Source organism: Molothrus ater, chromosome 10 (assembly GCF_012460135.2).
Source record: "Molothrus ater isolate BHLD 08-10-18 breed brown headed cowbird chromosome 10, BPBGC_Mater_1.1, whole genome shotgun sequence".
NCBI lineage: Eukaryota > Metazoa > Chordata > Aves > Passeriformes > Icteridae > Molothrus > Molothrus ater.
In genome coordinates this window covers 14,952,579-14,979,799 of record NC_050487.2, presented here as the reverse complement: position 1 = coordinate 14,979,799, position 27,221 = coordinate 14,952,579, and the positions used below count along the sequence as shown (strand labels likewise).

The window sequence follows — 27,221 nt, the reverse complement described above, 5'->3', positions numbered from 1 at the left end:
GAGCTCTGAGGTGTCACTCAGTCTCACCTTTCTGGGTTTGATGGTGGCTGGATCCACTGTACCTTCCAAGAGACCCTCGTAATAACCTGCATTCTCCAGGACATCTTCATCGTCCGGGTGGAACAGCAGGTAGGACTTGGCACACTCCAGGGCTTTCACATAGTCACCAACTGGGGGGACACAACAGTGGTCAGGGGGGCACAGGAGGGCACAGGGGGCTCACACAGAGCCCAGGAGGGGACTCTGCAGGGAGGGAAGCACAGCCTGAGCTCCCCATCAGCTGAAGCAGCAGCCCAAAACTTCACGGGGCTCTCTTGATGCCTCTTTGTCTTAACCACTCCACTTCCCCAGCAAGGAAACTGAGGCACAGAAACAAGACTTTTCTGCCATCATGCACAGATCAGATGGTATCCAAATTGCATCGAGATGAATGGGCAGGACTGCAAGACAGTGGATACTGTCTGGCATCAAACTGCTTCCCATCTGTGCAGCATCTCTCACGGCCCAGGGGTTTTCACCCACCACAGCAAACCTCTAACTGGGCAGAGGAATAAAGAAGCCTGTACACCACACATGAACTGACTCCTCCTGCTTTCTTCCCATTGTGATGATGAATCTTTATGTTTTAGTAGAAATTTTGACCCTTGCACAGTCTGCCCTTTTCAGTAAAAAGTTATTAGCAAAAGCCTGAGAGAGCAGATGTCTATTTTCTTTTATGTAACAAAACATAATAAAATAGCACACAGAACCACACAACTGGCATGATTTTTTAGCACTGCCAGCCCCTGACATTTTGCCACGCTGCCAACTCCTGCAACTTTGCTGCGAATCCTAAAACTATTTGGTTAATTGTCAAAAATTGGCATCTTGGGATAAGCTTGACCCAAGTCATATGTCTTTTATATATTAATTTAGAAAATGCATCAGTTCATTTCAGAAAATGTGAAACATATGAATCCCAAGGATTTTACTATTAAAAGACAAATGAAAGGACCCTAAAAAAGCATGATTTATTTAAAGAAAAGTAATCTTTAAGCTAAAGGTTGGGCTTTTAAAACCTGACTGATCATCTAAAAAACCTTCATAAAACTACTTCATTGTATTTCAGTCAACCTGACTTTTGAAGACACCATTTCCAATTTGCTTGTCCTTTGCTTCTCTTTCAGACCGTGCCTCTGCATCACTGTAGTGTGGGCACTGGGGGAAATAGCCTTATTCCCATATGGAAGAACTTGCACAAAATGGATAGAACTCAGCAGTGCTGTGTGGACCAGGACTTTACCTCTGTAATAGGCAAACTGCAGGTAGTCGTAGTGGAGGGGCAGGAAGTTCTCGATGGGCGAGATGCGGCCCGAGCGCGTGGCCAGCTCCCGGACACAGTCATGCTTGCAGGCCAGGACCTGCATGTAGTGATCTGCCAGGAAAAGAGGGAGAGCTGCTCTGAGCTGAGGGGATGGCAATGGTGCCCAGACAAGGACAGACAGAGGTTCAAACTCCTCAGCTGAAAGATGTGCAACTCACACTGCTTTGGCCTGGCAGGTGAGTGTGCACCGAGGGAAAGAGCTCATATTGTGACTCAAAGGCAGCTCCAACGTTGGTGAGGGAGAAAGAATGATGCATCTGACTCCATGGATATCAGAAGGCTAATTAATTACTTTATTATACTATACTATATACATTTCATCTAAATTGAATCTGCCAAGCACTCACTCTGCACACAACTGCTCACACTGCACAGAATCTCCTGACTGTCAGCCGACAGTCCCAGCACACACACACACACACAGCTGGCCCTGATAGGACAAGGACACAAAACATCCTCACTTTGGATAAACAATCTCCATATTGCATTCTACTTTGGCACAACGCAGGCACAGCAAGTGATAAGAATTGTGTTTTCCCTTTCTTTGAGGTTCAGAGAATATGAATCTCAGAAATCCTTGGGAAGAATTGTGCCTTGCTCTTCCCTGTGAAGAGAAATGTGGCGACAGCTCAGGCTCCTCCCCAGAGCCAATTTGACAGAGTTGTAGTTACATTTTTGCCCCCTTTAGGAAACGCCTTCCTCCTTCTCTCAACTGTAGAGGGAGCTTGAGCATCTCTTTGGTGTGACAGGAGCTGCTGCGGCGTGCAGGGACTGCAGGTGGCAGGTAGCACTTCAGCCCCAAGAGACAAACCCACAAAGCAAGCAGAGGGGTGAAGACAAGGTGGCCACATGTGCTGCCACATGAAATCCAGCTCCAGATTCCCTTCCTTCAGCTCATTTTAATCCTCTCCTTTCCTGCAGCAAGAAAGCTCCGGAGGGCACGGGGAGGTTTAGCTAAGAGGGGCTGGTGCAGGTTCTCAGCACAGCCAAGCAAGGCCAGTCTGAAAGGTCTGAGGTGCAAATCTGGGCAGCAGAAATCCCTGTTTGCTGCTTCTCAAAGATGAGGCACCCCCCAGAGAATCACAAGCACATGGTAAATATTTGCCATTAACAAAGTTTCTTAATTAGTGGGACTCCATAGTATAGGCATTGTACCAGCTGTACAGTTTCAAAGCCAACACTGACATCTGATTCCATTTTGGAGCTTTTGCTGCAATGTACTTACAAATCTAATTTGCTTGCTCTGTCTCTGCACACCATTAAAAACCTTAAGAAACAAACACAGTCTTGAAAAATAATCATGTGCTCAGCAACCAAAGCATTTCTTAGAGCTGCCATAAAAACCACCTGAGGAATTTGCAATGAAACCAAGTGGAAACTCAGAACAGTGCCTATGTGCTCTTGGCTCTTGACAGGTAGTCTGAGTAGTTGTCTGACTTACCATGCATATCCAGGGTATTACTTTAGGAAAAGCAAGAAAGGAAAGGACATAAATCATATTGTTGTAATTTAAACCTGTTTTAAGCATCCTAGATCTGAAATAATCAATCCATCAATGAGAAGTACTGCTTTTTCTTGGTACTGTAATCAATTCACTGAAATGTATCTGTCCTTGGGGGGGAAAGGTGAGAGTGTTTCAACCCCAAGCAGCAGCAGAGCAAATCAGTTTGGGTTAAAAATAAATGAGTTTAAAGAAACCTAAACTCTCTTTTCTTGGTATATTACATGTTCCCATTCCCTACTGAAATGTCTGGGCCTTGAGTGCCTTGGACCAGGGGTGAACTTTGGATTTTGCTGTCCTGGAAGGAGCCACCTAGTTTCCTACAGTAGAGCAGCTGCACCAAGGATCTTATTTCCCTCCCTCAGCTCCATGTTCCTTTGGGTGCCTGGATGGTCCTGGGGTTTGGGGTAGTTATGGCCAGGCACACATGGCCAAGCCTCTGCACTTGCAGGGACCCTCTGGCTGTTGTCCCCCCCCAGGTGATGTCCTGCTCTGAGCAACACCATGAGCCTGCCTGTGCTCAGGAAGGGCCAGCACAGAAACACCTCCTCAGCTCACTGGGGCTGCACTGGACTTGCACAGCACAGGAACAGTTTGTCCTGTTTGAAGAGCAGCAGCTTCCAGCGAGAAGGATGCTGGGCTTGCTTGGCCACTGAAGGCTGCTCTCTTGATGGGTGTCCTGCTCAAGGCTCTAAAAGCAGGCCTGATCAGCTGACAGCCACACTGGTACCAAGTCAGCCTTTCCAACACTTCTATTTTTTGCATGGTAAACAAACCCCACCAGGGCAGCTTCCCATCCGGTATGCTGGTGGTTTCTCCTCTTGGTTGTTTCAATTAGATTTCCTGTCTCGACACAAACAGAATTATGCAAACCCAAAAAACATTCTGCATCTGAGTGAAGTATTTTCCACATAAGAAGCAAGATTTCAGGGCTTGATGCAACTCCAAGACCATAAGCAGATAAATAAGATTTCTGTCACCAAACAAACCTTAATTTATTGCTCTTCCTTCCCTTACAACTAATTAAATGTAATCTCATTTCCACTGAGAATGAACTGTTTTAATCCTCTCTGGCTCAGAGCCACACATGCAAATCTGAAGATTACACAGCAACGTTCCATTCTCTCCAGAGATTTCAGTCAAGATCATAATTAGGTAGGCCTCCACTAATGACAAATCCATCCTTTTGGATGGGGAGAAAATCCATGTTACGAGCCTTTTTGGCAACCTTCCTGGCCACCTGGAGCATGGCCAAGAGAACTCTGCTGCTCTCTTCATATGCTCTCAGAAACAGAAAACATAAACAAAGGCCAGCAATGTCTGGATTCCAGCGAGGTGTGTGAGACTGTGTACAGGGGAAATGGAAGCAGTTCAGATAAAGCATCTCAACTTCCAGCTCTAACAGAAAGCTGCAAATGCTCCACACATCTGGAAATGCAATTCTTCTATCCCAGCTTCTGTTCAGGACCAAAATGAGATGTTCTAGCTCACTGTGCTCTGAGTCTGCAATTTCTGGGCTTCCAGGTGCCTCCTGCAGCGTTACTCACCAGCAGCGGAGATGGGAGGGAAGACACTTCCACAAATCCAGCCAAAGGCCCAAACTCAATAACTAAAAACACTTCAGGGCCAAGGGTGAGAACTCTAAAAATGCAAAAAATCTCACCTGCAATAGCTTCATAGAGACCAGCCTTGTAATCCAGGTGCTCGTGCTCCTCAAACCTCTGCGGTCCCTCGCACATGAGCTGGCAATCCTCATCCTCAGAGTAGTATCCTTGCAGGGCTCGCTCCAGGAGCTCAATGGCCAGCTCATACTCCTCCCTGTCATAGTGCCTCACCCCAGCACTGTAGTCCTCCTGCAAAGCAGGCAGCCAGAACACAAACCATGAGCAGGCCACGCTGCCTGGAGCACAGCATCCTGCAGTGCTTCTCAAAGGAAGGGACAAGGGGACTGGGACAGGGACAGGACAATCTCCCCAGACACCTATCAGATATAACCACTTGTACCAAACCATGTTTAAGCCACTGATGGACTTTGGACCAGTGGATCCTAATAAACCTTCCTAAATGCTCTTCTGAATCCTCCATACTTAGGGAATCCTCAGTGCCACTCTTACATTATGCATTATATTTTTTAAAAAATCTTTTTTTGTTTTTACCCTTCCACCAAACAACAACACTGAATGCCAAGAGAACAGATTGCTCATTTTTTAGAATGGCCCCTAATAAGCACCTCCATTAATTACACCCAACAGCCGCTCCTGCTCCCCTGAGTCTTGTGAAATTGGAACTGGGAAGTTGGGGCTGGCCCTGGCATTGACTTGGGCTTTTGCTTTGTGGAGCTGGAAGCAGCTGACACTCTCCTGCTTGCCACTCTGCATCCTCACCACCACAGCCACCCATGTGCATGTACCCTGCCCAGGTGGGAGAACTCAGGTCAAAAGAAACACACAGGAGCTGAGATGTCATGGAGGCTTCCATCAAAGCTGTCTGCTGGTATGTGTTCACAGCCATGTGAACCCCAGAGCTCTCTGAACAGAAGGATCAGGCTGGGGATGTAGCAACCAAACAAAGAGCAGAGTGCCTAGAGAAGGCAGGAGCAGGCTTGCCTTAAGGGAAAATGCAGAAAGGGAGAGTTTGTTTTGCTGTATTGGTAAGAATTCCCCCATTCATAGATTAATTTCTTTTGGCCTCCTAGTCTCTCCTCTCCAGACTTCCTGCTACTTAAGCTGGGCACCTCTTCAGCCTCAGACTCACCATGTGCTGCCTGGCCTCCTGGTCAATCAAGGTGGCCTTCCCTGACGTGGTCTTGTAGTTCTCCAGGTCCTGCTGTATCTCCATGTGCTCAGGGTTTGCCATGAAGAAGGTGTGAGCTGCATTTGCTGCCTCCTCCAGCTTGTTCAGCTGTAACAAGGTGAGAAACACCAAGTGAGACTGGTGATGTAGAAGGTGAACACAGCAGTTTATGCTGCATCCTCTGACATCCTTTTGACACCACTGGATTGGGAAATGATGGGATAACCAAGGAAAACCTGAATGCAGAGGCTAAAGAAAAAAGCTGAATTGAGAGGAAAGCCCCATATCCGTGAAATGGAAAGAGCTGGAGCTCCTGAGAGCCAGACAAGTCACTGCAACAGGGTCTGCTGATGATGGGATCCAGCCTGTGTTCCAGCAGCACATCCTCTCAACTCAGCTACTCCAACCCCCTGCACAGTCCCAGGTGGAAAGATGCTCTCATGAGATATGAGATGGAGAGAGGAGGGGAGCAGCTGCAAAGACTCCTCTCTCTACAAGCCTTGGAGGCTGAGCTTTGCCCAGGCTGAGGGATTCTGTTTGGAGACAGGGACTGAGGACCATTTATTAAGCTCAGCTGTGTATAGCTGCAAAAGACCAGACTCTGCTGATGGTGGCAGAGGTATAAAGAGAGGTTTATTTTGATATTTCATATTATTTTGGCTTTAGAGATTCAGAACTGAGGACCAGACATCAGTTTCACCCTGGAGAAAGCCTCATAAACAAACAGAACTGCTAGTGCTAAACACATCCATGGCAGCTGCTGGGAGTATCAGGAGCAGAACAGATGTTCAGGTGAAACCTCTGCACGACCTAGCATGAGACAAGTCTCTAAAACACTTGCTTCTGAAAGAAAGCCAACACCACTGGGTACCAGCAAGCTGCAGTCAGGTCCCTGGGATACATCAGCAGTTCAACCCAAACCTGTCAGCCAGGGCCAGGCTAATGCTAGCCCAGGCTAGGCTGAGTCCAAGTGTTCTCCTTGGCAGCAAAACCCACAGCAAGCCCTGGCACATCCATGGGACATGGAACAGCAGCTCACCTGCACAGGCACCCAGCAGACAAACCCCACCAGCAGGATGGGAACAGAGCCCTGCAGGGGAGCATGAGCTTCACATCCTGTGCCCCTGCAGCAGGGCAGAGTGGCTCCAGGGCAGAGCCAGCCCAGGAAGCACACAGGAATGCCCCCAAAAGGAAGGTGAGAGCCACAGCATCTCAGCCCACCCCCCTGCACACCAAAGCACAGCTGTGCTGCAGTGCCCACAGAAACGCAAAAAATTTGCCTTGTGTAAACTTCAGAAGTTTTTAAGGATTATCTCTGTACTGACAACATGTGCAGGGGAGCCAGATTTTACTGCAAAAACAACATCTATTCCAGTCTTTCATTTGGAGTTTTCCAAAGGACACCACTCTCCATAATAATCCCTTGGCTTTCCAGCAGGCATGAAAAATGACTATAAGAAATTTTTAACCGGGACAGCACATACAAAACCAAAACTCCTCCAGAATAGAAGTTTGGGTTGTTTGTTTTTTTTTTTTAAAGAGACATTCCTATTCAGAAACATTGGTTCCATTTTGAAATAGATCATTTCAACATAATCCCACTCTGGAAAAGTTCATTGCAGCTGGACACCATCGGATGTGGGATAAAGGACTCACCAGAGCATCTCACAAAGGGAATTCTCAGGTCCTGCTGAGTGTCTGTGGGAATGCCACTGCAGTTGGTAATTAGAGACAGTCAAGATGGAACAAAAGGTTTGTTGGGAGTTGTGAGCTGCTGACCTGATCCAGAGGACTGCTAAGAAGCCACTATTTGAGCTGCCTGGGGGAATTTTATTCTTCCACACCACAGATTTCTATTCACAAACAGCACCCTGCCTGTGCAGATTTAAAAGGGACTAAAGACCTCTCAGAAGGGAAGTGGTCCCTTGAGACACAACCTGCAATACTCTGCTGTGGGATGTTCTTTTTCCCCTTAGCTCTAGATCCTTTTCAGCAAACTGTCAAAAACTGTCAGAGATCCCAGGATGGGATTAGTTCTGGATAACATCCATCCCTGTGAAATAGGACGAGTCTGATTTCTAGACAACAGAAAATCCCTTTCAAACAAGGCTCACTCTATGTCTAGTCCTGCTGGCTCTACACAGCAGAGATGACCTTTGGAGTTTGCTAAGTGGACTCGGAGCAGAACATTTTAACTCAATGCTTTTCAATTTATCACGTTCCATATTTGCCTTAGAAACATTGAAGTAACATGAAGAAGCCAACAGCTGCTAAGGTTAGGGAGAGTTTTTAAGTCAGTGAGTGTGTATAAAAGCAAAATTCCTAACTGGTAAGACACGTTCAGTGTCTAGCTCTGACATTAGTTATGAAACACTCTGGGGAAACTTTTGCCAAAACACTTTGAATTCACAAGGAGCAGGATATTTTGGTGCTTGAAGGTCTGGTCTGGGACTCAGGACACCTGGACTCAGTTCCTGGCCCTGTCACAATCTCACTGTGCAGTCATTGGAAAAAAATAATTTTGTTTTCTTTGTGCCTGATTTTCCATGGTTTTTAACTAATAACAATAAAAAAAAATAGCATTTCTCCCACAGAGTAGTAATTTTGTTTATTTGGATGGCAAGCAACTTGGGGGCCATAAGCATGTGCAAGCACGTAACACAAGGAAATTTTGATGTTTGCACAACAACTGCTGAATGAAAACGAGCAAGGAAAAAATGACAAATGTGGACTCACAACCTCAGTATGTGCTCTAAGCCCTGCTTGCTCACCCCACTGGAATGAGATTGCTGGACTCTTGCTGCAGCTTTGCACCAAACCCTGTGTATTTCAGCCAGAGAACACACAAGAAATCAGAGCATCAGCACTGAGAGAGCCCTGGGAACACCCTGTCCTGTCCATTTTGATCTTAACATACCAACACCTGGAGCTGAGAAGGGGAAAACACAACATGTAAGTGCTGCTGGGTTCTGATGCTGGAAGATGTTTATTTTCCTCAATGAGATTTAGGAGTGGTTCATAAAAAAAAATATTTTAAGCAGGAGAACCTCAGATGAAAGAATTTCAGCAAACTGCAATGCTCAGTTTCACTCCCAGCTGGGACAGTGCTGGCCTGGGCTTCAGTGGGATTGTGGCTTCCAGCCTGCAGAGGTGGCTTGGACTAGGAAGGCTGCTGTAACTGGAGCATTGTGCAGGAACAAACACAGGCTGGAGAAAGGACCTGGAGTGAGCATCTTCATCATCACTAGACAACTGAACCCAACTGAACTGATAACCATTGAGAAAATCCTTTATGGAGCTTCCATGGGCTGCATGGTGACACACAACACAATTCTAACAGACCCTTACTATTCATTGCCATTCTGGTACCTGTCAGGGTATGTTTAAGACAGCAAACTCCATGCTGAGCAGCCTGATTTGTACCTGTGATGCCACAGTCACCAACCTGCTCGGCTTAAGAAACAAGCTGTCTCACTGGAACATGTCTAACTTGCTGCTTGATTTTACCCCCACTTCAGCTGCTGGGTGCCTAAAGAGAAACCCAGAGGATTCACCTCATCACTGAGAGCTGCCCCAGACACCTCAGACTGGCTCAGCTCCACGTGCAGGCACATGTTCTGAATTCACACTTGCCTTCACCCCTTGCAGACAAATGAATTCTGAGCAAAGCCCCTCTCGTGCCAGATGCTCAGCAGGCTGGCACAAACTCCTGTGCCCTTCCCCAGGGAAAAGGCCTCACAGCAGCACCATGGCCTCAGCTACAGTGACCCAAAACTCACAGTCCTTTAGGTTTGCTCTCTGGAGCTTGGCAGTGAGGATAAGGAAGCGGAACAGGCAGGGTGCCAGGCCTGTGAGACAAGCACTGCACAGCTTTACAGTCAGCTCATGCAGCCAGGGCTGCTCTCCCACCACCACCTGCTTGTGCTGAACACTGACACTCTGCAGCTGTAACCACAGCAGCTACAGGTATTCAGCTGCTCCCAGCTCATCCTGAGCTTTCAGGGCAAAAAGCAAGGATGAAAGAGGGGCGAAAGTCAGAGGATTTTAGAGAGAAGGTAGCCAAAGCAATACAGATCCTGACTGCCTGAGAAAAGAGCTCACAGGTATGATATAACCAAGACCTCAGACTATTTTTCATAGAGGTCCCACTGCATTGAACTTAATATCAGATATTGGCAGCTGTCATGCATTCTGTGTCCAAGTGCCCTAACCCAATCTGCTTCTGTATCAATGTTTCTTCATCACGTAAAATATAGTTTCAATTAAAACTTTTTTTAGGGGAAAAGAAGTAAGGTTTATTTATTGGAAAACATGGCAGATCCCTCAGCATTCCTCACCACGCCAGGACTGGACCTACCTGCACATACCCTCAGTTAATTGCAGAGTGTATGAACCTGGCATGGAGCCTGTGATGAAAAATTTCAAACCATTCAGCTGACCTAGAAACCAAAGATTCCAACCTTGCAGACAATCCCTGGTTTGCTGAACAGATAATGTTTTTCTAAACTCTTCCACAGCTCCACTGCTGCTGTGTTGTATTGAAGGCTTAGTGCACTGGGCTCTGCAGAGGAAGGAGGCTCTGGAGCCTGCAAGCACAACAAGGGAAATAAAAGGTTCAGTGCCATGAAGGATTAATCCTGTTGTGTCTGTGCAGAGCTTACTGCCCAGGAGAGAAGGAGCAAGGAGCAGTGAGATGGTTATAAATAGCATCTGACCTTATCTCAACTATTTTATTATTGCAAATAAGAAGGATGAAATTCTTCAGAGAAATTAATCAGGAAATTTTCCTTCTGCTGATGGGTCACACATTTGCTGAAGTGTTTGCAGCCCACTATGGCACCAACTGGTCCCACAGAACCACCAAAATCAGAGAGCAAGGCAAGCACACAGCAGGAAAGGGCCTTAATCAAGTGCAGGAAGAGGTACCCGGAGCCAAAGGTGTGAGGCCATCTCTAAGTTCAGTATCACACCATCCCCTGCTCTCCACACCTTCTACCAGTTTCTTGTCTTCCAACTCGAGATAAACAGGGCTGCCTCCTACATCCTACATTGCTACTGCTGTGATGGAGGCTCCCCATGTACATTTTCAGAGTTTTTTTCATTTTCAAAATGAAGACAACCTCCAGCCTGCTTTGGACACTTCCTCTTAGATCACCCCAGCTTGTGTGCTGCTGCCTACCAATCACTCTGGTAGCTCCAAATCCAAAACAGAACAAATTTGCAGAACTGGCACAGGGAAAATCTCTCATGAGAAAGGAAATTTAGAAATGGCTTGGGGGTTTTTTGGTATTCCAACAAGCAATTTTCAGGACACGGATATATGTAGATTGGTAGCTGCATGGTCAAATGAGCTAACTAGATGATGAATTTAGTCTTCAGAAAGTGGGAGATACTTGGAAATCTAAAAACAAACACCACTTCATTATTCTTTATGGAAAAAAATTCTTTAAATTAATGAAGACGGAAATTATATTTCTTAATGAATCTCTCACTTGAACCACGCTGGCATTATTTTATATGTGCATGAGTCCATGCTGAGCAGAAAGACTGGATAACCTTGTCTGAAAGGGCCATTTGGCATTAAAAAAAAAAAATTAGATTGACCCTCACATTCTCCCTTCCTTCCCTCTCTGACATGCTCTTCTTGAACTGTTCCCAGGCATGTAAGAATGAAGATTTCCACACGTTTCTGGCTGTGCATTATATGCTCCAGTGCACACTTGTGTAACAAATCCTGCACAAGGAGAAGGGCATTTACTCACAGCAAAACCACTTCCCAGTGGGAAGGACCCTTCCCATATAAATCTCCAACACACTGAAGCATTGCAGATTCATCTGCAGAGCAAGCAGTGGGAAATGTGTTTGTGTTTACTGAACCTTCGATCTGACTGACTGTGAAATACACTCTGAGCCACATTTTGTCCTGTGTAGACACTCAGCACTGCCCAACAAACCCTGAGAGCAGCTCCGTTGTGTGTGAAACAGTATTTTCAATGAGGAAAAGGTGGGGTGTATTCAGCCCTCAGGAATCTGTGCAGATGGTTACCCATGAAGTTCCTGCACCCCAGAGTTTTCCTTGGCCAGATAATTAACCAGTTCCTTTAGAGATGAGTAGCATGGGAGAAGCAATACACTCACACACTAATGGCAACAAGCAGTGCTTGGTACTAAAAGGTGGACAGCATAAAACCAGCCAGGCTTTCCACAGCAGAATTTCTTCTTGCATGCCCTTCCTCCTGTTGTTATAACATCCCTGTGGCAGCCTGAGCTGTTGCTTACCTGGAAAAGTATCAAAGATTAGCCCAGGCATTTTAATCTAATGAAATCAAGCAGCTGGGACAAGCAGGATGTGACTATCCCCTCCCAGCACTCCTGTAGGCCACCCCCTGATAGACAAATAATGAGCTTTCATCTGGTATTATGAATGATAACTGAGAGGCAGGTGGTCCCCAGAGTCATGGAAATACCTGGGAGAAGGAAGGTGAATCTTACTGAACACACTGGGGAGCAGTGAGGGAAGCCTTTGCTATCAAAGGAGGAGGGCCTCATGCTTTTAGGGGAAAATCAGAACAAAACAAACTTGGCAGGCAGTTAAAAGCAGCTTTGCAGTTTAGATGTGAATTTTCTCCAGCAGCCACACTGCAGCTAATCAAGCTGCACTGACTGATAACTGGGTCACACTCCTAACCCAGCTGTCTCCACACTGGTATCTCTATGGCAGTAATTACTAAAACACTTAAGAAAAACACAACAGAAAAATCTGACACAAGCAGAAAAATTCCTACAGCAGAAACTTTCCTCCCTTTCTACAGTTTAGCAATGGCTCAGCACCTCTTAGAAGAGTCAGACATGATGAGCTGTTGAATGCCCTTTGGGAGCCAAAGTTTCCTGTGCAGATGTATATGCTTGTCTGCTGCTACCTAACAACATCCAAACAGCTCCTGTGTCCCCAGAACACGCCCTTCTCAGAACACACATGGCTTTCCACCTCCATCCCAGAGCCAGGAAGCCACAGCAACCTGGTGATAAATGATACTTGTTTTTTGCAGCCCTTTCATGCTGTAAATGGAATTTTGTCAACAGGCTTAAGGCCTGTGCCAGCCTGAGGACTGCCTCCCTACCTTTCCCTTGAGCCACAGAAAGGTCTTCCCTGGAGAAGGAGCTGACTGACTCATGGTCAGTTTATGGTATTAGTACCAGAGCTTTCGTTTGAAAAGCAGAGTGCAGAGCCCTGAGGGTGGGCTGCAAACAGGACTGTGCTATCTGAGGAAGAGGTTATCTCTCCCTGCCCTGATCTGTGATGGGGCAGCAAAGAGAAAAGCAAACAAACAATAAATTTCAACAAGAAAGCAGACTCACAGCATATCTGTGCATTGTTTCCTCACCCAAAACCCTTGAAAGTCTTCAAGGAAATGGCTTTAATTCATATTTTTTCCAGACACAATATTTCTTGGGTACCTTTTCCAGGGCTCAAGTCATAAATGAGCAAATAATGACTGACAACTGCTGAATTCATGGAATCCATCATGATGGCGATGGACATTAGGGCACTGCAGATCTGATTAAATAAACCCATCAAATTCCAATTCAACCATTTTGCAAAGTCTGTAGAAGATCTACAGGCTGGGGGTGGTCTGTGCTCACCATGAGGGGAACTGACTGACACCAAGGGAAAGCAAACTCAGCTTATGCCTTAGGTGGGTTTGAAGAAAAGTGCCATATTTGAAAAGAGATTTCTGTGCTGATTCTCCACTACTGGGCCAGCACAAAGGCACTACACTGGAAACAAAGTCTGCAGACAAAGGGGATGAGAAAATATATCCATAGTTCTGCAATTTAATCTTGGTTGGTCTGAAAAGCAAAGGAGAGGTCCTGCCAGGAACACTGCCTGCATGGGCTGCCAAGTTCAGTCCAAAGGTTTGATTATCCCAGGGATCTTCCCCCAGCAGTGGCCAGGGGTGGACACTTGTGGGCAAGCCATAAATACATGGTGGGTACACAGTGGCCCTCACACACAGGGCATTGTCAGCAATGTCCAGCAGCTTACAGGCTTCCTGAACCAGGATTTGCCTCTGGAGCACTGTGCTTAAAAGCCACTGATGGCCCTGTCCTCCTGGGAGTTGTGTAATCCCTTCTGGAACTCATTTATACAGGCTGCAATAAATAAGGGATTTGGGAGATTTTAAGACATCAGTATATTATTTTCACCAGAGTACACGTGGGGGAGAGAATGACCTACCACTAGGCTATGGTAGAGTTTTCAGAAAACGTGGAGCTGCAAAGTACAGCTCTGTACTCATCTGCAAGGCAAGAGGAAATGCAGCAGTGCTGCAAAACTCCTCAGTTCCTCCAATGCTCAATGTTCATAAAACTCAAACCCATCTGAATACAACAGGGATAGGGTTTCCCACCAAAAGGCATCTTCTGAAATGAAGAAACACGAAACAGGGCAGGGAAAGGGGTCCACAAGGCACCTTCTCACCCAGAACACTGAGAGCACATCAGGTCTCAAGGGTTGTTGATAGAATAGGATGCTGGCATGTGATGGACTGTGTTGACTTCAAGCAGAGCAACCTCCAGACATGGTCCCTGCAAAATCTGACCCTGAAATTTCAGGGGAGAGGTTCCCTTTCATAAGGGCTGACACACAGCACGCTGAAGAACCCACCTTTGTGCATTGCCACATTCAGTTTACCCAGCACCACTGAAGAAATGTGTATTTCATTTGGAGAGGATGTAACTCTACCCTTGCAAATGTGCTTCTTACCCTCCTCCAGCTCCCCCAGCTTTGATGAGCGCTGTTACTAATTTGAGAGAGGAATTGCTGGCTTTGAGAGCAGAGTGACACCAGTCTGGGTGAATGGCACCTCTGACAGCCCAGGGACACTGTTTGGAGATGTGTGCTCTGCTGCTCAGGCTCTTGGTGTAGCTCCAGAGGTTCCTGTGGACTTACACCAGGACAGATTTGGCTCGTGCTCCAGCGAGTGAGGCCACATACCACTGGGACAATTGTCTCCATACATGACACACCACAATCTCAGCTGGATTTGCTGCTTCTGAAATGAGAACACTTTGCTTGCTTTCCCCAGCCTTGGCTTGGTAATCATTACTAAACACTTATCAGCTAGACAGCCTTCATTTCCTGAGAGCCTGGACCTAATTACACCAGGAAACGTGCTGCTTTTCCTTCAGACACTGAAAAAATGCTGCTTTCTGAGCCCTTCTACTACAAAGTTTAACTTTGTTCTGATTAGTAGAGGGTAGGGGAGGGCAGAAACACAGCCAGATCTCAAGAGGCAAATGCAGTGATCCTTCACAGAAATGCCCTGGCTTCACTCTACATCATTAATAGTAACAACAAAATGCCACAGATATTTCATCTCCCCTCCCTCCCCTATTAATCTTAGCTGAACCCTGCGAGGCCCCTGCACAGAGGTATCATTTTCCCTCAATTGCAGGTAAGGAGTCTGATGTCTCACAGCAAATCAGAACCAGACCTCGGGGCTGCCTCCTAATGCCGTTCCTCGAAGGAGTGAAACAAGCCCTGCAGCTCCATCCCCTTATCAGGACATTCCATCCTGGTGGGATGAAGGAGCCTTTGCCAAAAGCAGCGCTTTCAAACCCCTCCTTTGTGCCGCGGGGCCCCACTGGGACGTTGAGTTACAATTGCCCACTTGTAATAGAGCCCAGAATATCACCTCCAAATCAAACTGTTGGTTAATTAGTGTATAAAAAATCCCCCTACAAATGCACAGTAATGGAGTTATAGAGCCATTAGCACCAAATCACAAGATCTGCTGCTGCAGCAGCATCACTTTTACCCTGTGAGATGCCCAGGAGCTGCTGCCCATCCTGGAGGGCTGCCAAACATCCACATCCAATGGACAGACCTGTGGCAAACCTGCTTGGAGAACAAAGGCAAGGAGACCTGAGCTAAGGGGTTGTGCTTCCCCTGACTGAGGCTTCCAGGCATCCTCATTGATTCTATTCTCCCAGCTTGGTAAAGAACCTACAGAAATGCAGAGTGTGTCCTCCCAGTGGTGCAGTTTTCCCTTCACAAGAATTGGTAGAATGACATGGATGGGATGTGTCAGCTCCCAGTTTGACCAGTTCACACGTGGCCAAAGGAGTGAGTGACCCAAGGGGAAGTGGGCACATGTCTGTCCTTGAGGGCAGCCAAGAGATGTGTCCTCTGCCAAGGGCTGATCAGTGGCACATCCCACATGTCTGACTCTGGGTGCTCTCCTATAGGTGTGTACCTTCACCCTTCTTCCTCACAAGCTGGAAATAAGACAGAGAGCACTACCCTGGGCAAGAGCAGTGCACAGGCTGGGCACTTGGACTGCTCACATTCCTGTACTGGGGGCAGATGTGGATAGAGCCAGGCAGGATACCAGCCACAGCCTGGATGAAGTTAATCACACATGAAGTTAATCACACACAGATGGATGTTAAGCTCCATCTTCTCACACCCTTGTGATCCTGCTTGCTGGAAACCCTGTACAGACACACCCCTCCACAACCTCCTTCACATCAAGGGCTGAAAAGCATCCATGGTGATGGATGACCTTCACTGGGCTCCTACCCAATCACCAGCTCAATTCTCAACTGGCACTGGGAAGCAACATCCTGAAGGATGCACGTGTCACTTGGGGCAGGACACAGGTGTTTATTCCATCACTGCTTGCACTGCTCTGCCTGCCTGAGATGGAGAAAGCAGCTGCTTGGTGCAGCTCCAGGGAAGGATGGCTCCCTCTGCACAGGGAGCCCTGCCAGCTGCTGCAGGATGATCCACAGCCCGTGGGGACTGCACAGGAATGCAGCAGGAGACCCAGGGAGTGCTGTGTCCCACAGGGATGCTGTGGGGACCCCCCTGAGCACAGGGGCTCACAGCACTGCAGCTCTGTGCCCCTGCTGCAGCCCCAGCACTGATGTCACCCTGAGAGACAGTACCTATTGTCTGGGGCAGAGCTGTGCTCCACTGTGCAGAAAATGAGGAGCTGTCTGCCCTTGCTGAGGACACATGAAGTCATGCTCCTGTGAGAAGCCAGTGTTTTCCAAGCACTGGGGTTCTGCTTTCAGTTGCTGGCTGTGTTCTGATTTACTGGGAATTCTTCTGCAGGCACTAAGCATCCCCATGACTCAGTTTCCCTGTAAAACAGGAGCACAAACCTTCTGGCCCTGACTGCTGGGAGGCAGAATGACAGCATTTAAAAACCTCAGATGACACGTCAGGGCTTAAGACATTGCAAGATTTTTCTGTTGATCTGAAAATTATGCAGTGGACTCCTGTAAGAGCTCACTCAGTCCTTATGAGTGGCTCTTTGTCACTGTTCCCATCCACACCCTGGTTCCTCTTTGAAAGGCAAATACCATAAAAAGCTGTTTATAGAGACTGAGATCTAGAAAAGAGAAGTCAAATAGGGTCAGGCTCTCCATGGCTTTGCTGCCCTGAGCTGTGGCCAGGGGCTGCTTCCTGCTCCCACCGTGATTGCAGGGAACACTGACCCATTTGTCTGAGGAGCCTCCAACGTGGGTGGGTGGGTGGCTCCTGCCCCTCCACAAACATTTCATCTCCACTGGAAACAGCTAAGACGGAAAATGTGGGTGATGCCAAGATTAAGAAAGAGAATTAGGGAAACAGCAAGCGTCCCTAATCAATCATGCTTGGACACTGAGGGTTTTATGTGCACAAAGACTTCACTTGAATTCTTTTTTGCATTTATCTACAAGAAAGAACAAAAAATATAGTGGCTGAGGAAGTTGCCAGATGTTGATTCACCCTTTTGCTTTCTGCAAATGTTTCCATTTTGTTGAAAACCCGATCAGCAAACTCGGGAACCCTTAAAAATTATTTATTTAGAAAACAAAACCTTCAAGCACCTTCATGGCAGCACATGACATGGATGAAGGCAGAGGAACCAGTCTCTCACTGGTACCAAGTCTGGCTTTCTTGGCACAGAAAAGCTAAAGCTGAAAGAAACAGATATGTCAGTGCAGGGATTTTTAAAAGAAAATACAGGTAAGTATTTTAACAAAACTTCTGGTAAGGATGCTAATCATCATCTGGCTCACAAAGATCCTTTAACTTGGTCAAACACAATCCAGGGTGGCAACACAGGCAGGCAGAGACAGAAAGTCACAGAGGGCAGCGAGGCAGGCAGGAGGTAATGACATCATATGGGACTCACCCCAAACCCCTGAGGGGAAGCTACAAAAGCTGAGAAATCCCATCACAGCCAGTGAGAAGGATCTGCCACCACACACCTCTAACAACAGCTCAGAGCATCCCAGGGAGAGTGCAGGAGCTGCAGCACTTTCCAACATTTCTATTCTAAACAGAGATTTACAGCCAACTATTGATGGATTAAATAGGGTGAAGACTAAGTCACAAGTCTGTTGTTAAATTTACTCAGCCTCTGGCACGTGCACCTAACCATAATACCGCATCTAATTTTGGTTTTGTTTTTTAAGAGGATCACTTTGGACTTAGTTTCCACAAAACTCTTCTGTTTGACTTAGTGAGCAACAGCTGTTCATTTCAAGAAGCTCTTGGAGAAACATTCATCTGCTCCCAGATCAGACTACCATTAAAAATGCAGAGCATCCTTCTAACACTACCAAAAAAAAAAAATGTACTTTAAAAAGTGCAAATATGAAGAACTTTTGAAAAATGTGTTTTGGTCATTTCTGAAGCTAATTCAAACCACAAATCGCTGCAGGTGTAACTTCACTGGAAACACATGGCTTTCCATCCAAAATAAATCTGGGGCACAGAATAAAATCTGCCTGACCTAAATGGTGACTTGGCAAACAGAGGCATGGGCAGACTTGCAGAGTCAGTGCTGCATGCAGCTCTCTGGGTTATTACTCACAGATGCTGTCCATGACAGCAGCATCCCTCTCCTCTGGCTCCCTGGGAGTGCTTCCCTGGAGCTCACGGGGCCGGGCTGTGGCAAAGCCCATTCAATGCAGCAGAAACAATCCAGGAACAACGGACATGTGAAAAGGAACGCTGGTTCCCAGTGACAGCAGCAGAAAGGTCTCTGCCTGCCAGACCACAAACAAGCTGGAGGCGTTTTCCTCCCTCATCCTGCTTGACACGAGACCTGAGCCAAGCTCCTTCAGCAGCTCTGGGAAGGATTTGCTGTGAGACCGCCCGTCCGTCCGACTGCAGCTGCACAGAACTGCCCCTGCCCTGGTGAGGGGAAAGGTTCTGCTGTGCAAGACAGCAGCAGCAAAAGCTCTGTCTTGTGATGGGGCAGGAGAGACAACCACCTCCAATTTTCCATCAGTTCTGAGCTGGATTTCACACCAGACCAACAACAGTAGAAGCTTCTGACTGATGCAAAAAAAAGTGTTGCTCTGAGTGAAGCACCAGGAGGACCAAAGCCTCAGGAGCTGCACCCCTTGGTTTGCCCAGGACAGGGTGGGCTTCCCACTGCAGCTAGAGATTCAAACTCACATTCAGGTACGGGATGAGGACAGCATTCCCAGCATGCCCAGATGCTCAAATCAGGGCTGCAAAGCAACTGCTGCTCACCAAGTACCATACTACACTTTTTTGTCTCATGCTCAATAGGTCAGCTGGCCTGCTGGCATTTTTGATCCCAGGCTGTTCAGGCAAAGAGGTCAGACTTAGGTACCCATGAACTGCACAGAATAGTCCTCTTTGTCAGCAGATGAGAGCAGTCCAAAGAGATGGCTCAGAGCAGGGCCAGTGCAGCCCCAAACGTGTATGAAAGGTGGGTAACTCCTTCTCTCACCTCACCCCAGAGAGCTCATAAGCGACGTTCAGGAAAGGCACCAGAGGCCAAGTCTGGAGGAGGAGGACAATGAGAGCAAGAGAAATACAATAAAGTTTCTCTTTTAGAAAACAGATGGCACCAAACCATGCAAAAAGGCTTTATGATCCCTGAAGCAGGAAATAAGTGATGACATACTGTCATGTTGCTGTGTCAACAGCTGACACGTCGCAGCAGGGTAATTTCACAGACTCCCACGTTAGTTTAAAAGCTCTCTTTGAAACCACAGAGCTGGGGCAGAGGCACTTCAAGTCTTGCACAGACAGCAATGGCTCTGCAGCAGACCTGCTGCTGCAGATTCAGTGCCTCAAGAGCCAGCCCTGCACAGAGAAGCCACAGCCAGCCCTGCCATCCACTGAAACCATCTGCGGCTCACCACAGACGGCTGCTGATACAAGACCAAAGCACCAGCCTCCCTTCCCTTTCCCCCTCCAAGAAAACAGTACCCTGACCCAAAGTGTGTTCAAAGGGTTCATTGTTGTCTGGCCAACACACACGATGCTTGAAGCTGGCCTGCAAGTCCTCAAGGCTGTGGACAAAGTTCTGCACGTCTCAAGCAGGCTACAGCACTTCTGAGAGCCTCCTTTATCCCTAAGAGGGCTTTTGTTTGCTTTAACATTATACACCAGAAACAAAATATTGCTCCCTCCCTCCCTTTCTTATTAGAAGCAGGCACTGGCATTTTCACCAACAAGATTGCCAGGCAGTTTTTCTGAGGGTCTGCATATTCACTTTCCCTGCTTTTTTTAGCAGTGGGGTGCAAGAGATGAATCCTTGAGGACTGGCCCACATGATCCTGCCATTAAGGACACCAGGAGGGATAGCTCCAGGAAACTCTGTATTTCACTGTGCTGCCAACTGGAACTGCTTTTCCTTTTCCAGCAGCGGGTCCAGCACAAGTCACACAGTCAGATACCAGCAGAGAGAACAAAACCCATGTTCCCTGCAATCCTTATGGAAAGGTTATCCCTATTTAACACAAATTCTGCAAAGCCCATTCAATCTCTAGGCAATATCTCCTTTTAGAATCCAGTTTCATTTCCCAGCCCATGATATTAGAGACAGCCTGAGTGCAGATGCATCTCCCACTGACTTTTTCTTTTGAGAGTGATCCTGCCTTTAGGAGAAGTTTGCTGAAGTTACCAAGTAAGTGTACACAACCCTCTCCTTGGAAAGCAACACATTAGAAAACAATCTGGGCTCAGATCAGAGTAACTGCTTTTGCTCATTAACCTATGAATTTACCCTCTCTCCTGCTCCAGGTGAGTGCCTCCATGCTCTGCAGCAAGCAGGCACTGCAGCATCAGCAGCAGCTCTGCTCTGCCCCAGCAGCAGTGCTGCTGGCCAAAGCAGGAGGCAGGATCCTGGGCCATGGCTGTGACTCACACTCCTGACCTGCCAAATAAGTAGTTTGGAGCAAGGAAGTGACAGGCAGACTCAAACCAGAAAGTGGTGAAACAAAATGAAAGAAAATCCTCCTCAGCTCTCCTTGCTTGCATCCAGCAGGGAAACAAGGTGTGCAAAGCAGGAGAGGTGTCAGGGCACAGTGGTGACACACTGACACACAGATGGGCTCTGTTCCTTCTTCTACCAGAGGGAAATGCCCTTTCCAGCACTCCACCACCTGCTCTAGTGGAGTGATGGCCATGTCCAGGTGTTTGGCACACAGCAGGCAAGCCAGTGCCCTGCACAGGTGAGCATCATATTTCACAGAGTGCTGCCAACCACACTGGTGCTGGGTGGGTTTCCCTGCCTACCCTCTGCTGTAGAACATCAGAAGAAGTAACACATGCCCCAAGGATTCCCCCAACTATTGCACATCATGCTGGGTGGTTCTGAGCTCACACGCAGGTACAGGAAAACACCAAAACTTAGAGCCATGCCAGACAATGGCAAATCTCCTAAGTTGTATTTGCAAATCTCCTATGCAAATCTCCTGCTAAGGGGAGTCCAAAATACAACCCTAGGTAAAGTGGCCCAAAAAACAGATGCTCCAGGTTTGCCTGCTTCTGAACAACTTAATTCACAGCTTTCTTGGATAGTAATATCCAATCTGCAGATGGGGAGAGGGGCACTTGTGAAGTCTCCCAGGGAGAAATCCATATTTCTATGACTGTACTTTGACCACTGTAATGAATGACCCTAACAAGACTCAATTATGTGTTCAGCTGGCAAGAAGGGGTCAGGCACAGCAGATCAGCATGAACCACAGCCCACAAATACCAGTGAAAGAAATCTGAACCAGGATGAGTGCCCTGCCCATAAATCACATTGCTGTGAAGAAATCTGGAGGCATGGTCATGATGACCCCTCTTGCTTATGTCCCTGACCCAGGTGGCTTCCTACAGGAAAATCCACTATATCCTGTTCCACACACACACTTTGCCCCAAAATCTTCTTTGCCAAGTTTCAGCCCATGGCTGAGATTTGATAGTCAAGTTAATGACTTCAATATGTGTCAGTTCAGAGGGAGAAGGATGACACAGTCAGCCTGACTCTTTCCCACAGCCTTCTGTGCCTGGTAAATAGGAAAAACACCAAGAAAGGGAGGAGGATGCTGTGCCACAGCCCTTGGGAAATCCTGCTGCATGACTGGCTGGGCAGGGTGGATCAGCTCTCAGGCAGGCAGGGCAGATATTGTCAAGGAGAGAAAAGGGCTGATTAGGCTTTCTAGCACTAATAATATCAAAACAGAATATTGCTTTCATTGGCAGCGAAGCAGAAAATGAAATGGTGCAAAAAGGAGAAGCCTCAGGTGAAGTGGACTGGAATAATGTCAGGTCTGGAGCAACAACAGCCCTCAAGTGCCCTTTATAGCTGAGTTTTTCTCTTGCACATCGGGAGGTCTGTGAGGTACAAGCTATCAACTCCTACTCACCACCCCTGGGAACCCTCCCACACTCCTGCCTTTGCACAGCTGCTAAATTGTCAAGTGTCTGCAGGCCAAAGCAAGCCCCTGGGAGACATGAGCCAGATGGTCCCACTGCCCACTCTGAGCCTGGGGGAAGAACATCCTCACTTGCTGCCTCTGAGAACAACTGAAGTTCACTTTCTTCAGTGCAAAGGGGAGCAAAGATGCTTTTGCTGGCATCTCACTCTAATAACGAATTTTGGTTCACAGGTCTGACCCACAGGCTCTCAGCTCTTAAATCAAAGACTGCAGAGGAAATCTCCTTGCTGCTACACAGAATGACAGCTTAGACCTTGCCAGACTCTGGTGCTGTGGCTCTCCTGTGCTGGGTCCCTCACACTCCACCACCCCACAGCCCGGACAGAGTCTGGGCTCTCTGGGGCAGAGAGGGTTTGCTAGCACACCTGTACACTGATTAATCAACTAAAGCACTGACTTTCTGTGACTACCTACTGCTGTAGCAACATAAACAAAGAAAGATAAAAAGCAGGAGTACCAAAGAGCAATTGAAGCAACTTACTGAAACTTTCTAGAGTGTTCCTAAATATCTAATGAGTTTTTTTTTTTTTTTTAACTTTGTTTTGTGCAGACCCTGTGCAAAATCCGGAGCACATAGCTACAGGTACACCCCAAGTGGAGCATAAAGGCACTGTGAGTCTTTAGGATGTTCCCAAGCTAAAGTCTCCTCAAGCATTACAGCTCTTATCATCTAAACACACAGGCATGCTCACACACAGCAGCAGTAGGTTGTGACAGCATGCCAACTGTCTGCACACCTGCATGCACTATTATTATATATTATATATTTATTCTATCATATATTATATATTTATTCTATCATATATTATATATTATATATTATATATTATATATTATATATTATATATTATATATTATATATTATATATTATATATTATATATTATATATTATATATTATATATTATATATTATAACGAGGGCAAACTGTATGTCTGAAATCAAAGCTAGGCGGAAAGGATCAGTTATCAGTTTACAAGCGGTGTGATGCACCTCAGCTCCAGAATTCAAGCAGCTGGACAGAGTTCAAAGGTATTTTTCCTTTTGTTTCTGTGTGCTGAGTGTCTTCTCCCCAGCCACCCTTCCTTCAGGAAAAGCTGAATACAAATTGTCTGTTAATTGACAAAAATAACTGAACAAACCGGGCAGCAGCAGGGCCTAGCACACCTCCCAGCTCAGCTGTCCTTGGACCCAGAAGTGGCCCAGCAGAGCTCTGGAGAATGCCTGCAGTCCCCAGGGTGTGAGGCTCCAGCTCAGCCTGCAGCCCAGCACTGAGCAGGGCCAAGGGAACCTGCCAGCCTCTGCAGGAAGGGCACAAGGGTCCAAGGCAGGGACACTGCTGGCTCACTGGTGTGAGCAGGGCCATGGAACTGGCAAACCCCTGTGCCCTCCCCTTCTCTGACCCTGTGGCTTTTGCTGCTTTCAGTATTCTGTGCAGAGAACAGATGCCTTTTCCATACACAAAATGAGTTATTTCCTTGCTCTCGAGGGGGAGACGCTTCCCTCCTACACATCCATCAGGTTAATGCACATTTACAGCTCCTCCAGGGGAGGGAAAGGCCAGGGGTCCCCACTGCACCTCAGATGCTCAGCACTTTGCATCCAATAAGCAAGAAGCCCCTTTGCTGCTGGAGGGCAGCCTGGCAGAGCAGGGTCCCTGAGAGTGGGAGGGCACTGATAGGGGCCAGGATTTGGGGCTATCTAGCTGCTGGAAACACTTCAGCTGGCTGTGCCAGAGAGAAAAAAATAAATTAAATCAGTAAAAAAAATAAAGAGACTGGGGAGTTAATGTCATTAGTTATCTGACAGCTGGAAAATGTGAGCAGCCATTGTCTGCAAGCCCCCACAACTCCTCCGGCCAAACCAGTTTGCTGAAAGCAGCAGCAATAAAGCATAGAAGCCAAGACTGGAAACACTGACCTCCTCTCCCTGCCCTGCTGCCCTGACTGAGGGAACAGGACAGCTCAGAGGTCACCCTGCCCCAGCTCATGGGCCCTTGGCTTCCCTGCAGCCCTCCCTGACCGTGTCCCCCCCGGCAGCTTTGGCACAGCAGCTCTGGGGCCTGAGGAGGCCCTGGCAGGAGCTCTGTCCTCTGCCACCCACCCCAAGCAGCTGTGCTCCATCTCCACACACAGCCAGCACTGCTGCTGTGCTGTCACTGTCACCATGAGGGGAGCACAGCTCCTGTCCCCACTCAGCTGCCACGGGGAGGGAAGGAGCAGGCCAGCCACAGCCCACACCACCAAAACCCCAAAACCATTGCCCCTACTCCCAGTTCCACTGATGGGAGATGCTACACACCTCAGCACCTTGCAGCTGAAACAAAACTGGTCCTCTTCAGCCTGAGAGATCTTTGCACTGTTTCCTCAGTGTGCATGAATGTCTTAGCATTGCCTGCATGAAAACAGAAAGAAATCCAGAGCTTCAGGCACATGCATCATCTTGCACCAGCCAGCAGTGGCCAACAGCTCTAGGGTACCAACAGTTTAACTATTCCTTAACCTTCAGGCTCCCTTCCCTTCCAGCAGCTGAGCCTGAGCCAATGCCACCTTCCCCAGGCACAGGCTGGCCACTGATCTGCTCCCAGCAGTGCCCTGAGCCCTCTCCAGTGTCAAACTGATCTGGTGCCAGCATGAGAGGGAGCATTCTGAGAGCACTACTGGGAGGAACCTTGTCCTGGGGAGAAGATTTGATGGCAAACTGTGGGTTTTTCCCTTAAATGCTTGCAGAGAAATTTAATCAAAAAATCGTCACAGTCTAGTTCTGAAAGTACTGAATTCAGGCACTGAAACTACATCTCACTTCACCTCCCAGAATAATGGGCAAACAAACCAAAGATTCAGTTCCAGGAGGTCCTTTTAAGCAACTCCAACTCATGGACAAATTTGTGGGACTCCTTTTCCTCAGTCCAGGTAGCAAGCTTCAGGTTTTATCTGATCACAGGCACTCTGCTGTCCCACCAGTCAAAGGTAATTTCCACTGGTCCAGGTCAATTGACTCCACACTTGAACAAGAAATGAAGAATTGCCTTCATGGCAGTGTGAGAATTAAATCTGACCTGTGCTCATAGCCACATGCTCCTTTTCACATAGACACACACTCTGAGGTCTCTCCCAAGTTACTCTGGTGCAGCAAACCCTGTGAAACACTGAAAGGCACCAGTACCCCTTGGCCTGAAGAGTTCTTTGCTCAGCACCTCATCAGATGACACAGCTGCAACAGATCTACAGCAGCAGCACAGCATGTTCACACTCCTACAGAGCAATAACCGAGATCCCAAAGACATCATTTCCTCACCACTTCCCCTGACGAGTCCCACGCACTTGTGCAACAAACAGGAGGATTCTGATCAAGGCAATTCACATGGGTGTCAGCCACGTTTTCCCTGGCATCTCCCTCACTGGATGCTCATGAACTCCAAAAACCACATAAGAGCACCTCACAGCAGCTTGTTCCAAAGTCTTTGTGTTCCCTTCCAGGCCATCTGCCTTCCTCTACCTTGCCTTCATCCAACTGGGAAACACACATTTAATTACATTCATTTATGTTCAAATAGGCCTATTGAAAAGTAAGTGGATTTAAAACTGGTCTGGGGAAAAAATTAAGCTCTACTGCAGCACAGGCTGTGTTTTTGGGCTGCCATGTAACGCAGGCAGCAGGAATTCTCCTCTGCAAGAGGCACTGGGAATTTAATGTTGCAGCACAGCCAGTTGCAATGCACTTAGCAGATGTCTGAGACCTACAGCCTCATCCATCCACCTTTGATCTTATGTTCCACTCCCTCCTTCCAAGTCTGAACAGCCATTTCACCACGGCAGAGGCTCAGTGCACATCTGCAGATGGATCTAAACCCCTCTCTGAACTCCAAGGGCAGGAGCTGCACATACTCATCTGCAGGCAGCAGCAGAACACCCACTCATTCATACCTTCACCCATGCTACAGACATCCAACACCCACAGAGGGATATTCTGCTGGAGCGTGGCCCTTCCACTGCAGCAGACAGTTAATGCTAAAAACAGCTGGGAGCTGGTGACTGAGTCTGAACATCAGCACTTTCCTGTTGGCACTTCCCACCAGGAAGGGCAGCCAGGACAATGCTGCTCAGCCTCCAGCTCACCAGGAGAGGACCCCTGCACAGGCAGGGAAGAGGAAGAGATTATGCAAGCCTTTCCTACCTCTGTAAGCCCACGTCCAGTAGTGCAAGACAGTAAAATACTAAAAATAAAAAAAAAAAAAATAAAAAAAAAACCAAACATGTGACATGAGAGCTGAAGAGTGAGATGGGTGAAGCACCAGGCTTGGGTGCAGAGAGCCCTGAGTGCACAGCAGAAATACAAACCCTGTGCTCCCAGCCCCTTCTGGAAACTCTGCTGGGCTGCACTGCTCCACACTGACTGCACTGCCCAACCCAGATGCCAGCAACCACGGGACACCCACGCTCCACACACTGAAAGCAAGCATGGGGGTAGCAGAAACAAACCTCCAGGACAGGCCATTCACATTAGAGTTGGACTCAATGATCCCTGTGGGCCCCTTCCAACTCAGAATATTCTGTGATTCTGGGAGTTGTTAAGCCTAACACCTTCCCTTCCAACCTATACCATACCAAGCTGCTGCCTCTCAGACTTGGCTCCTTGTGGGAAGAAAGGACAAGAGAAAGAAAAATTTGTAACAGTTTTTTGCAGGCCAGAGAAAAAATTCAGCAGTGTTTGGCGATCATTAAGACCTGCACAAACTTACTGCGCTCCAGGCTTCCTCTGAGCTTCCCCCTCCCAGTTCTGCTTGCCTCCCTTCCCTGGCACAGCCAAG

At 47.6% G+C, this 27,221-nt stretch overlaps 1 protein-coding gene across 1 annotated transcript in view; it reads right to left on the bottom strand.

The window, feature by feature from the left end:
- The window catches only part of P3H2 (prolyl 3-hydroxylase 2), a 64,617-nt gene that overhangs the window by 10,869 nt on the left and 26,527 nt on the right, over window positions 1-27,221 (bottom strand). The window contains exons 2-5 of the mRNA XM_036389111.2: window positions 5,619-5,765; window positions 4,528-4,717; window positions 1,283-1,414; window positions 28-170 (exon numbers count right to left, since the gene is read on the bottom strand). Of these exons, the coding sequence (XP_036245004.1) occupies window positions 28-170; window positions 1,283-1,414; window positions 4,528-4,717; window positions 5,619-5,765 (612 nt within the window). The remainder of the gene's footprint in view (window positions 1-27; window positions 171-1,282; window positions 1,415-4,527; window positions 4,718-5,618; window positions 5,766-27,221) is intronic.